Raw genomic sequence first — 14,369 nt, 5'->3', positions numbered from 1 at the left:
GACTAGATATTTTATCTTCAGTGTATTTTGAGAGGTATTGTTGTCTCAGATAATATGAGTTTTTATCAATTAGTGAAGTAACTTATGTTCTCTGAGAACATCTGTATTCCTCCTAGGTATGGGTTTTACCACGGATTAAGGAGGCAGAATTACATGAAAGCCTTGCTCAAACATTGGTATTACATCTGCAGGCTGTGCACAAAGTCTTGTTTTGTTACCATCAGAATCAGTTGGGGTGTGGATTTGCTGCATTTACATCTGTACTTTAGGCACTTGTCTAACGTCATTTGAAAACAAGTAACTTTGCATGCCCATTGCACTATTCCCACTTCTTTGCAACTGTACCTTGTTCTTTTACATCCAGCTAAACAATTAATTCCTCTGACTTCTTGGTCTAAACCTGAACTTACTACTAAATAACTTCTTCAGTGGCAGCCACATGTGTGTAGCTTGTGCAGGCTTCACCTCAGTGTGGCAGAACATTCATATATTCATTATTAGATGCCTCCATACATATTAAACACAGGCAGAATCACTATGCAGCAAGGAAAGAGGAAAATGTGTTAAACTTGTTGAACATGTTGCATGAATATCTATTAGCTGAATTCACAATTTATTATTCTCCTTTGCATAGAAAATGTGTAGTGGACACCTCACTGTTAGGGCATTGGTGATCTTCCTCTTGAAAATAAAAATATTCTTGTTATTGCTTCTACTTAAATGAGTGAATAAATATTTCAGAAATTGCTTTGTTAGGGTGTTATTTATTTTAATTTGATTATTGGCTGAACTTAATGTTACTTTCAATTAGTTTTAGAGTGCTTATGAATTATTACCTTATTTTTGCAAGGAAAAAGGATGCACTTCTTCAAGGCAGAGAATAATTCAACCATATGAGTCATCCACTTAACCTGGTCACATAGTGTCATTTGTTAAGCTGGAGAATTTTCCTTCATTAAAACTTTTATGTGCTTGCTGTGAACATATCATGCCCCACTGTATCTTTGTAAAAGTCATTATACGTAGAGATATACTGTAAATATTTAGATCAACAACAGGGAGAGTTCCTAATGATGTGCCTGTAATATCTAAAATGGCTTAAAGTATTTTTTTCCCTTTCTAGCAAACTTCTGAAGAGAAGGAAGTCTGAAAAAGGGCTGCAGGGAGTGACTGGAGAATGGTTTGAAGAAATAAAAAGAAAAAAATTTCAGAATTACCTTGATGTCAATAGAATGTTAAAACCACCATTAGAGCATCAGCTGAAGAAGAGCAAAAACACCAGTGAGTTGCGTTTTTCCATTTCCTTACGTATGTAATAACAGTCACCAAAGCAATGTCTTATAGCATTTTGGAGTGTAATAGCTAACGAGTTTCTGAAACTGTAGACTTTCTTCTAATATCATAGTTTTATCAAAGATATATTTTCAAAATTACTATGTTTCTTCAAGCAGATTCTGTTAAAATCACAGCTGGGAGCCACAACAGAAAATGCCTGATACTGTTCTGCCAACCCATACAGCCCAGGTTGGAAGGACATCAGAAGATCATTAGGTCCAACCTTTTGTTGGAAAGGGAGCCTGGATGAGATTAGTTAGAACTCTCTACAGTCACATCTTGTAAACCTCCACTGATGGGGACTCCACCACATCCATGGCAAGGCTGCTCCAGTGATTAATTGTCCTCACAATTAAAAATTTCTTTCTTAATCAAGATGAAGTTGCTGTAGTTATAGTAAATACAATGGTGGTTTCCCAATCAAAGCAGTGATGTTTGCTTTGTACAGAAATGTTGTGGTTTAACCCCAGCAGCTAGGCATTACACAGCTGCTTGCTCTCTCCCCGACAGTGGGATGGTGGAGAGAACTGGAAGGCTAAAAGTGGATTGAGATAAAGACAGTTGAATAGGTAAAGCAAAAGCTGTGCATGTGAGCAAAGCAAAACAAGGAATTCATTCAATACTGTCCATGGTCAGGCAGGTGTTCAGCCATCTCCATCACACATAACAGTGACTTGAGGAGATAAATGCCTTCACTCTGAATGTCCCCCACTTCATTCTTTTTCCTCTAGATTTTACTGCTGAGCATGATGCCATATGGTATGGAATGTCCCTTGAGTCAGCTGGGCTGAGCTGTCCTGGCTGTATCCCCTCGCAACTCCTTGTGCACCCCCTGCCCACCTGCTGGTGGGGTGGGGTGAGAGGCAGAAAAGGGCTTGACTCTGTGTAAGCCCTGCTCAGCAGTAATGAAAACATCCCTGAATTATCAACACTGTTCTCAACACAAATCTAGAACATAGCCCCATGCAAACTACTATGGAAAAAATTAATTATCCCAGCCAAAACAAGCACATTCCATACTATTTACATCATGCTCAGGTCCCACACTATTCAGTACATCCTCATTAACTACCCCGCTGCCTTCCCATCATTTGATACAGATGACATTCCCTTAGTCTATGGATCACCCCTGTAAAACATTTGTAAAATGTCCATAAAATGTCCACTAATGTCCACAAAACGTCCACTGAGTTCATTTAGTTCATGACTTTGGGCTCCATCTGTTATGGTGGTAGCTCAGGACAGGAGAGGTGGTGTGTTGCATGGACTTACCGAGCTCCAAAGCCAGCTCAGGCTGTCCACTGCTGCACTTGGCACTGCTCCTTGCAAAGCTTGTCCTGCACTGGTTTGGGTGGTTCCTCCTATAGTAATTTCTATAACATACAACTCAAATCATGGGCTACAGGAATTCAAAGGTATTTTCATTACAGTCCCCACCCATGGTCCCTTTGGGCCAGGTTATAAGGGTTTAACATTGCAATGAACTCCCACCCTTGCTCCCAGACTGGCTAGCAACAAGGGGTTCCTGCTATTGTATCATAGAATCATAGAATCAACTGGGTTGGAAAAGATCTCCAAGATCATCAAGTCCAACCCTTGATCCAGTACCATGGCGGTTACCAGATCATGGCATTAAGTGCCACATCCAGTCTCATATTAAAAACCTCCAGGGATGGTGACTCCACCATTCCAATGTCTGATTACTCTCTCCATAAAAAATTTCTTCCTAATATCCAACCTAAACTTCCCCTGGCACAGCTTAAGCCTGTGCCCTCTTGTCCTACTGCTGTTTGCTTAGGAGAAGAGACTGATGCCCACCTGGCTACAACCTCCTTTCAAGTAGCTGTAGAGAGGCCAGGATGCCATTGGCCTTCTTGGCCACCTGGGCACACTGCTGGCTCACGTTCAGCTTCCTGTCAATCCAAACTCCCAGGTCCCTTTCCACCTGGCTGCTCTCCAGCCACTCTGTGCCCAGCGCTGCAGGGGGTTGTTGTGGCCAAAGTGCAGGACCCGGCACTTGGCCTTGTTGAACCTCATCCTGTTGGAATCAGCCCAACTCTCCAGCCTATCCAGGTCCCTCTGCAGAGCTCTCCTGCCTTCCAGCAGATCAACACTTGGTGTCATCTGCAAATTTGCTAACAGTGGACTCAATCCCCTTATCCAGAGGGGATTTAATATCAATAAAGATGCTAAACAGGACTGGGCCCAGCACTGATCCCTGGGGACACCACTGGTGACCGGCCGCCAGCTGGATGCAGCCCCGTTCACCAGCACTCTCTGGGCCCGGCCCTCCAGCCCAGTTCTTAACCCAGCACAGAGTACCCTGTCCAAGCCATGGGCTGCCAGCTTTTCCAGGAGTATATTATGGGAGATGGTGTCAAAAGCTTTGCTGAAGTCCAGACAGACCACATCCACAGCCTTCCTCTCATCCACCAGGCAGGTCACCTGATCATAAAAGGAGATCAGGTTGGTCTGACAGGACCTGCCCTTCCTAAATCCGTGATGTCTGGGTCTGATCTCTTGTCCATCCTGTAGCTGTTGTGTGATTGCACTCAGGATGATCTGCTCCATAACGTTGCCAGGCACTGAGGTCAGGCTGACAGGCCTGTAGTTTCTCGTGTCCTTCTTGCAGCCCTTTTTTGTGGATCAGCGTGACATTCATCAACTTCCAATCATCTGTGACCTCCTCAGTGAGCCAGGACTGTTGGTAAATGATGGAGAGCGGCTTGGCAAGCTCTTCTGCCAGCTCCCTCATCACCCTACGATGGATCCCATCCGGTCCCATAGTCTTGTGAGGATCCAAGTGGCTCAGTGTGTTGCTAACTGTTTCCTCCTGGATTACAGGGGGCTATTCCACTTCTTATCTCTGTCTACCACCTCCAGAGGCCACTTGTCCTGAGGACAACCTGTCTTGAAAACTGAGGCAAAGAAGGTGTTAAGTGCCTTAGCCTTTTTTTATCTTTGGTGACTTTGTTCTCTGCCATGTCCAACAAAGAATGGATATTTTTCTTGCCCCTCCTTTTGCTACTGATGTATTTGTAGAAGCATTTCTTGTTGTCCCTAACAGAAGTGGCTGGATTGAGTTCAAATTGTGCCTGTGTCTCTCTAATTTTCTTTCTACGTTACCTAACTATATTCCTAAACTCTTCATGAGTAGCCAGCCCTTTTTCTCCATAGTCAGTAAGCTCTCTTTTTTCCCCTAATTTCCTTTAAAATCTCCCTGTTTAGCCAGGCTGGCCGTCTTCCCCACTGGCTCGCCTTTCAGCACACTGGGACAGCTTGCTCCTATGCATTCAAGACTTGCTTCTTGAAGCATGTCCATCCCTCCTGGACCCCTTTGTTTTCAAGGGCTGTTTTCCTCTAAACAAGTCTTCTGAGTAGGCCGAAATCTGCCGTGTGGAAGTCCAAGACAGAAGTTTTATTGATGACCCTCTTTGAGTCCCTGAGTATTGAGACCTCTATTATTTCATGGTCACATTCCCATAACATGCAACTCAAATCTTGACTTCCAGCAACCTCACCCCTGGTCCCTTTGAACCAGATCATCTGATTTAGCATTACACTGAACTCTTCCCATTGCCCCTGCTCTGTCTTGGACTTACCCACATACTGCAGGGGTGTACCTGCTCCATATGGAGCCAGTCTCTTCTCGGCTATACTAGCTGTGTCATGGATGTATCCACAGCCACAGTCCATTTGAAGTGCGTGTTTTCCAGCAAGGCTTCCTCCATAGGCCACAATGCCTTCAGGGATACACCTCCTTCAACATGATCTTGCCCACAGCTGCCGTCCCTGCAGGGGAGTACCTGCTCTGTCGTGGTCTTACCCATGGCCGCACACTCTGAGATTCTCCAGCATGACCTCATGCACAGGCCACAGATGCTTCGAGGTGTACCTTTTCCAGTATGGACTTATTCTTGGGCCACAATCCCTTCAGAGGTACACCATAACCATGGCACATTAGCATTCCACTAACGAGCACTAGGCTCTAATGTACAGTCAGGCAGGTGAGCCCCATGGCAAGCACAGGAGCCTGTCAATTAATAGCTAAACAGCAAGAACAGCTATAACTTCAGTTTAGCACATTCCACTGAAATCTGTCATTATCTCAAATCCTTTGAGCCCCACATCAGGCATCATACAGGACTGTTGTGGTTTAACCCCAGCCAGCAACTAAGCACCACCTAGCTGCTCGCTCACCCACCCCCTGTCAGGATGGGCCGGAGGCTAAAAGTGAGAGAACTTGTGAATTAAGATAAAGGTAGTTGAATAGATAAAGCAAAAGCTGTGCATGTAAGCAAAGCAAAACAAGGAATTCATTCACTACTCTCCATGGCCAGGCAGTTGTTCAGCCACCTCCAGGAAAGCAGGGCTCCATCACACATAACAGTGATTTGAGGAGACAAATACCTTCACTCTGAATGTCCTTCCTTCCTTCTCCCCTCAGTTTTATATTCTGAGCATGATGCCAGAATCATCTGGAATGTCCCTTGGGTCAGTTGAGGTCACCTGTCCTAGCTATGTCCCCTCCCAACACCTTGTGCATCCCCTGCCCACACACTGGTGGGGTGGTGCAAGAAGTAGAAAAGGCCTTGATTCTGTGTAAGCCCTGCTCAGCAATAATGAAAACATCCCTGAATTATCAACACTGTCCTCAGCACAAGTCCAAAACATAGCCCCATTCAAGCTAGTATGGAAAAATTTAACTATCCCAGCCAAAACCAGCACAAAAAGACATTTCAGTTTTAACCTAGTTTTCTTAAAAATCTAAAAGCATCTAAATGATATTTGGAATAAGTAGATGGGTTTGGGTGAGAGACGTTTAAATGCACCAGTGGAAAACTTTTCCTAGTAACACTAGGCATGCCAGTGCTGATTATCAGGGCAAGTGTCAAAGCCTGGGAAGTTGGCCTGACCAGGAAGCAGGCCAACTGGAGATCTCTTTCACAGATTCTGATGTCATCCAAAGTGAACATGCACAAGAAACATGATGTCTCTATAGCAAGCATGGTATTCTGTACTGTCTTTCATCTTCCATCCAGATAGTTTTCATGCATAATATATGCTTTTGTCTGTTCACATTTCTGCATGTTTTTCATAGAGCTCTTCCTATTTGAGCTTCATAGCAACTGGAATCAGAGTTATATATTTCAAAAGAAAAGTGAAACCTACACAGAACAGATCTGTCTTTCCTGACCATTTTTTCCCCAACATCCCCTCTAGTCCACAGCTATCTACTAGTTTTCTCTTTCAGAGATGGTCTAACTGATGCATTAGCTAGCTAAACTCTGTGTAATTGTTCTCTGGTATTTAACTTTGAAAGCTCCTGTTTCTATTTCAGATCTGAAGAAGGGGTTTTGTGCCTCAGAGGCTTGTCTGATATTTCCAACTGTATAAATTGGCTAAATAAAAGGTACTGCTTCTACCTGCAAGTCTTGCTATGTCTACACCCCTAGACCATACTGGCTACGGCAGAGTGCATCTCCTGATGTCACCTGCATTGTTGAGTCAATGCCACCAAGAGGTTACACTCTGAAAGGGGTAAAGAATGTGGCATTTTGAAATACACAGTGATTGTCACTGAAGTGAAAGAGATACATTACACACAGGATTTAAATCACATGACATGGATTATTCGCTTCATTTTGGATGAGGTCCAAAATGCTGCCCCTTCCTGTTGTTATCAGTGGCACTTTGCTCTAATTTCTGGATTTGCTTTCTCCTACAATCATCAGATAAGCTATCTTCAAGCTGTTGTATTGTTTCAGGCATGTGTTGCTTTAAATGGAAAAAAAATGTAGTGCCTTATTCCTGAGTGAAGTCTTGTTTCTGGTATGGTACAGAAGAGTGTGAATTACTGTTATGTAGTTACATTATAGTCTATTACGCCATTGTGTATTCTGGGTGGTCACATTTATATTTCTTACAAATGTGAAAAGAAAGTGATAATGATTGTGGGTACCTCAATTTTCAAATGTCTAACTTACCTATATTTTGAAACAGCTACAGTTTTTAAATGGTTGAGTGCTGATTACTTTCTGAAAATCAGCCTCATTTATCTCACGTGCATCACCCAAAACCCTAATACTTTTTGAAACTTTAGATCTGTTTATCTTTCTCTATCTTCTAGTTAGTCATTACAAACCAGCAGGTCACATAGTCTCTCCAAAAATGTCAGTAAAACTAGATCTCTCTGGCATAAAAGGTAAGCAAAAGAAAATTGTTTATGAAGATATAACATTTAAATATATATTAATACTGTATTTACTAAGAAACAATCTACTTTTTATCATGGTTTTAGATCATAAAGAATTAAAAATGTCATCCCGCACAAATCCTCAAGCACAAAAGAACACTTCATCTTCTTTTCTGGGATTCAGATCACCTTTTGCTTGGCTTTCCTCCTTCAGAAAATCGAGGAAAACCCAGACTCAGAAGCAACCACGGTGAGCTTTAATCAGAACATACATTATTTCCAGCTTTAAAAAAGTCTATGAATTGTTCTGTGTTTTGGTTAGAAATCTTTGATAAATTATTTTTCCAGTCTCTTGCCTTTTACCTCACTGGGATGACTGGGATTTTACTTGGTCATGTAATGAGAGATTATCTGTTTTGTTTCAGAACAATGAGGACTAATTGGCAAGTATTAGGTAAAGTCTCTTGTCTAAATCTATTTTGCTCAGGTTTTGCATAACAACTTAAAGTATATGAAAGGCCCTAGACTTAGCAGTGGCTGCATCCTATTTAATTCCCCCTCAAGAGGACAAGGTGTAAGGCGCATGGGGATCTGGTGCCCTATGGCTGTGATACAAAAGTATAGCTTTCCCAAGCCATGGCAGACAGTACCAGCCCCAGGCAGCTGTGCTGCATCAGTTCCCACCGTTTCTAGCCCAGAGGCAGCTAAAGGCAGGCCTGCAGCTTTAGCTCCAGCCAGGCTAACAGGGCAGCTCTCAGCACTTTAGTCTTCAGTCTCAAAGCACTGACATCAGTGCTTTGGTGTCAGCTGGATCTGGACCAAAGATGGTCTCATATGCAGCTCTGGAGCTGCTGTTTGAAGAGCATCCTTATCCTTTGCCATCCACAGGGTTAAAGCTGCTGTTCAGATGGAACATAGTCTGGGGTAAGCCACAGTCAGGCTAGTTAGGCTAACTGTTCTCTCCTAACTTTTGTTCTGTGTAATCCTGTATGTCTGCAACATCTGAATGAAGCCTTACTATTTTTGTGTGCCTCTTAAGGTAATGCTTGGAACTGGCAATTACAGGTAGAGGTGCACTGTGCAGTTCTTTGAAATCTTAAGCATGAAGATGCAAGATCTTTGTTCTAAAGAGCTGATTGTGAGTCTCAGGCTGATATTCTGGTCCATGCCTGGGGCTCCCAGGTGGCATGAATGGCTGTAATAAACAATGACAGGGAATGCAAGCCTCTAAAGAAATTATGATTAGTCTGATATGTAGGTTTTGTAACGCAGCAGCTTGCCATTGTGGAGTGTTTGTATCAAAGCAGGAGACTTAAGGAGAGGTTTGCATAGAGGCTGTGAGGTTAGCTTTGTGGATGTTCACTGGTAACAATCCTTTTACATAACAACACGGCACAGCAAAAAAAATTGCAGTTTTAACACTGCTCCATACACATCATTTGCGCCTTCCTCTTCCCCGTGACACGGTAATGCCCCTCATGCTGGGACACACCAACACTGGGCCACAGCCCTGCCTGCAGAATAAAGGGGCATTTGTGTAAGTGAGAATCAGATTTCAAGGGTGCTTTAATCCTGGTGCACAGTAAGGTAGCCAATGAACACAAGAAGGTCTAGGCTGTGCTGTAGAATCTAAGCCTTTCTTAAGAAGGCAAAAAACCCCAAAGCGTGCCAACTCATTACATCAGCCTTTATCTGGCATTTCCGCAGAAAATCAGTCGTATCTCAGGCTCAGATGCCTTTGATTTCTGACCGAGCACAACTTGAAAAATAAACAAGTCAATCCTGACGTGTAACTGCGCTTGATTGCTACATTTTCTAGTCACGCCTCTCTGTCGAAAACTTCCCCCACCCTCTTCTAGGTGTTGCCGTGGCATGTGGTTTGCTTTATGCATAGGCAAAGCACTGAAATAATCTGCCTCTCACCAGGTAGAGTTATTTTGGAGTGCTAGTGAAATACAAAAGGACGCAGCACTGTAAATCCTGTAAGTAAGCCTAACTGGCAGAAGCTTTTAAATGGCTAAGTATTAATGGCTGGTTAGAGGGTCTTTTCTGGAGAGACAGTTTCATCTGCTGCGGTGGTGTTTTACGGTGGGAATAAATTATGGATGCTGCAAGAAAGAGTGTGCTTACATGGAGACACAGAAGATGCTAATAAAAGGTTTGTAACTGTAGTCTGAAGACAGCGAAATGTTTGATCACTTTTGGTTCAAAGGTGTTCGGTGTTCTTGAATTCATCCTTATTATTTTCTAATATGTAAGTGTGATTCATCCGGGAAAAGAAATGCTGTTTAATTATGTTTTCAGCGTATGTGAATTATGTGTTTCTTGTTTAGTTGTCTTCTTATATAGGACTGATAAGAATAGTATAGGAGAAAACGGATTACACTGACATTAGACAACTTGGAGGTAGCCTGGGGAAGACAGGTGCCTCAGTGAGAATACTAATTCACAGCAGATTTGAATTCATGGATTTTTATTATTGTTGCCAGTAGTGATAGTTATCTTTTACTTATAATCTTACATTTGGTTGTCATTAAAAAGATACATATGTATAGAAGTGGAAAAGTATAAATTACAATTTCTTGTTTTCCATAGTGAGTAGTATTTTTCTGATTGTAAATATTTCTGAACTTGAACACTAATTTAACTTCTTCTGTTTATGAGTAATAGACAATATTTGCAAGTATGTGTGTATGTGTGCATGCATGTGTGTACCTAATAATGTAAACATTGCCCAATATCCCTATCTAAAAAAAAGACTTTTTCCTAAAATTAAGCAACATTTCTCTGAGAGTAAGAAAAGTTTATATTTTGAAATGCTGAAAAACTTAAAGCGTTTAAGAAAAAATAATGAGGCAGTTTGGGAAGTGGAGGGATCGGCACAGGGAAAAGATTAAAATAACCTTGTCTGTATAAGTTAGCAGGGAGAAAATAAAGCAGGATGCAGTGACCAGTTATTTCTGAAAGAACAGTGGCAACAAAGACAGGCATGAATTTAGAATAGTGCCAGAGGTGCAAATGAAAATTTAATTTTTGCCTAGACTATCAGAAGACATTTCTAACTGACATTTCTAACTAACATGTCTACTTCATGTAGCTTCATTGAAAGGAGCAATTAAGGCAACACCGGGTTGTCGGGAGTGGGGAGAGCTGTAGAGCGGCTTTACACAATAAAGCTGAAGAAGAAAGCTTCTAACAAAGCTTTTACATTTTTGTTATGCATATGAGTAAAGTTAAGGTAACTCGCTAAGCCACGGGATTTTGTTGAACTGAGTTTGCAGGAAATCGTTGTAAAAACTCTGAAACATAAGTTTCAATTCTTAATTTGTTGTAGAAGCATTAAAACATATTCAACTTTATTTAAGATTAAAGGAAGAGCTACATACATTTCTGAGTTCTGGTTCTGTAAACTTCATTCACAGGGAGAGTTTACCCACTGAATTAATGGCTATTTTTATTCTGTGATACAAGGAAAAATTAGGAACTTCAGATTCAGACTGCCTGGCCAGATCCTAAGCCCACTGAAGTCAACAGGCTTGTTTGGTTTCAGTTGGACCCTATGTCAGAGAGGAATCCTGGTTTTACAGTTCACAATTACAGAAGCAAAAACAAATTGCACCTTTCAACTGTTCTTCCCTGCCTGCAAGCACATTGCAAACAAATGACAAAGCACTTCGGGAGGAAAGGCTGGGCCACAAAGAACTTGCCAACAAGCCGGTTTATACTTGCTATAGAAGCACAATAAAGTAGTCTACCTGAGCACAAGAAGGTTTTAAGAGCCTAAGAACAAGGTCATTCAAAAAAAGTTTGAGACAAACAGGACTGAGCAGAACCATCTTTCCCTATTTCACTTTCTCTCAAGAATTACCTTCCTGGGAAAAAAGAGTTCTGAGACACGGAAGAACTGGCAATAAGCACAGGCTGAGCAACATTTCCTTCAGGGCTTTTGAAGGGAGTGGGTTTGCTTAGTTGTAAAATAAAGTTCTGCAGACTCAAATAGACTCAGTGAAGTCAAGTCCTGTTCTTGTTTCTTTAGTTTATTTTGTATTTGTATGTCTGCAAGTCACCCCGTAGAGCAGAGTACTTTTTATGTTCAGGACTTCTCGTCTTGTTCTAACCACTACATTACTCACAGACACTCTAGCCAGTTGTCTGCCAAGCCCTTGCAGTCTGATATACCTTAGGAAAGCAGACGAGCCTTCTACCATGTGTTGAAAAGTGGTAAATAAAGGCTGTTTTGGGTGAGTAGCAACAAATTCCAAAGTTCACACTGAAAACAATCTGCTGTCTATCTCTCCTCCTTTGCAGGGGCAGTGCACAGCTCTGCATCTGAGCAGGGTGAAATGGAAGAGAAAAATAATAGAATTGCCGATGCAAACCACTTACAGGTTTACAAGTATATAACTACAGCTAAGAGTAGTACCTACTACTGTTGTTTGGAAAAAGAAATAATACTATCTTATCATAATGCTGAACTGAAGTAACTACTTTATGGCTGTTGCAGCCATTCAGATGTCAGTAGGTTGAGTTAGTTTTTGGCTGCACAGATTTGACTTTTGCAATCTGGTAAAGCCAAAATGAACAATATATTTTCCTAGCATTTTTTAGCAGTATTTTTTTTGGGGGGAGGCAGGGGAGGGAAGGATGAATTCTTCATAGAGGAGGTTTTCTTCAGATGCTTCTCAGTAGTTGTTAAAATGCGAAACTGTTGGATATTTACTACCCGATAAAATTACGTCACACTCGTTTTCAAAGCCAACACTTACATCCTCCTGCCTACAGATATGACAGTCCTGCTAGCCCATCCTCGAAAGTGGAAGAAATGGCAACGGTAAGTAGCTTATCAATTTACTCAGCAAAGTTTTAACTACAGATTTTGAAAAAATTAGTCCCTTTGGTTTATGCTCTTGATATTACATGTTTAAAGAGTATTCTTGCAGTTCTTGTTTTAAATACTGAGGAAAATGTCTGAATTGTGAAGTTGTTGAATATAATAGAATGAGTTTGCCCATTAACTCTACAAGTCTGAAGCTTTCAGAGGTAAGCTGTAAGTCTAGCTCTGCCAGATTTCAGTTCTCTCATAATGACAGAATAATTACATGGATCATTTCCTAGGCCAAGACCCTCACATATCTTGGCAACTGTAAGCAAACTACAAATAGATCAAAACTCACACTGAATAAATAATCCAGTGTGCTTACTTCACGTCACTGTACAAGGTTAAAACAGAGTAGCTGACTTGGGCAGGCAGTAAGATAGAGCCTCTCCTGCAACATTTCCATGCACAGAGTTGCTATGTAAATGTAAATTTTGACAATAGGAAATTATTTTTTTGATAAATGTTCCATTTTGTAAGCACAAGCTCATTTTAAGGATTAAACAACACATTTATTTCTGATGTAATATAAGTGCACACTGTTGAAATAACAGATTTTCTTCCAAAGATGATGTTTTCTATTTGAATTACTTTATTACCCTATATTACTAACATGTCTTTTTTCCTTTTCACTTGAGTGGTATAACAACAGAGGGGACTAAGAAGGTATATAGTATATAATCAGAGGCACAGAGGACCTAAATTGGCCACCTCCCTTCTCTCATATTTCAAAAACAAAGGGATAATCTATAATGATATATGACTGAACAAAGATCTTATCAGATAATCCTGCCTATTATATAAACATATTATATAAAGCTATAGTACAGCTAGACAAGTAAAATATTATGACTATTGAGAACAAAAACATAGCAAGGTTTTTCTTTTAAAAAAAGTAGGAAGAGTCTCAGCTGAAATAAATCAGCAGTTCAGCAGTTGTCTGCACTTCTACCATCCGAGACCTGAGCTGAGAGAAATGTGAGTGGGATAGAACTTCTCCAGCTTAACATGTAAACCAGAAACAGATGGGTAATAGGGTGACATTTTCCCCGCTTCTAATACTAAGTGCTGTCTTGCAATAAGAAAATTGGCTGTAGTATTAAATTATTAAATCTCCATTGGGAGGTTGGTATGTGAATTTCAAAATATGCTGGTCAAGGAAAAACAGATTAAGAAAAACTAAATTAAGAGATGCAATGCATTAAAAAGATACAATGCAGTAAAGATGCATATGGATAAAATAAGTAAACTATGCCCTTATTATAAGGCCATTATAACTCTCGTATCCAAAATATGCTACAATATGAGGACAAGCTGAGTAATTCTCCTTATTACATGTGTAAAAGTCTCTAAAATGCATGCAACTTTACAATCCTCAGTTGTGTATTTTAATAATACAGTATTTAATAGATCCACAAAGAGTTTGCTGATCTCTGGGACTTGTGACACGATTTGTAGTGTGACGTGAAACGTAATCTGAACCCACATGTTCAACTAAAACCATGTTAACTTGTAATTTTTAATAGGCTGAAATGTGTAATTCCCCAATGTCAGCTGAAATGAGTGGTCATTCTTTTGATACAAACCAAAATGAAATGATGGAGAAAAGTACACAGGAATGGAATGACCAGCTAGAGAAGGAGTTTTTCAGTGGTAAGTGTGTGTCCTTATTTTGTTCTGATACTATTGTTACCAGAAGTGACTGTGGTGACTGATTTCAGAGAATTTTCTCCATAAGCATAGGCTGTAAAGATACGGCTTATTACTTTCTAGCAGAGTGGCTACTTTTTGCTGTCTTTGTTTGACAGCAGAATGGCTACTCTGACACTGACTTCAGGATGTGTCACTGATCATTCTTAGAATGCATTTCATCTCGTAGTGATACAATTCAGAAGAAACACACGTAAAAGTGTACAGTTCTCTCTGCTGTTTCTCAGGAGCCCATATTGCATCCTTTAGAGG

At 40.9% G+C, this 14,369-nt stretch overlaps 1 protein-coding gene across 1 annotated transcript in view; it reads left to right on the top strand.

Annotated features, from left to right (window-relative positions):
- EXPH5 (exophilin 5) overlaps window positions 1-14,369 on the top strand; it is a 38,880-nt gene that overhangs the window by 15,877 nt on the left and 8,634 nt on the right. The window contains 4 exon segments of the mRNA XM_050333391.1: window positions 1,124-1,281; window positions 7,637-7,781; window positions 12,314-12,362; window positions 13,934-14,060. Coding sequence (XP_050189348.1) covers window positions 1,124-1,281; window positions 7,637-7,781; window positions 12,314-12,362; window positions 13,934-14,060 — 479 coding nt within the window.

Source organism: Myiozetetes cayanensis, unplaced genomic scaffold, assembly GCF_022539395.1.
Source record: "Myiozetetes cayanensis isolate MyiCay16 unplaced genomic scaffold, myiCay2020 scf5-8, whole genome shotgun sequence".
NCBI lineage: Eukaryota > Metazoa > Chordata > Aves > Passeriformes > Tyrannidae > Myiozetetes > Myiozetetes cayanensis.
The sequence above is the reverse complement of the archived record's forward strand: the minus strand, read 5'-3'. Positions and strand labels throughout refer to the sequence as shown.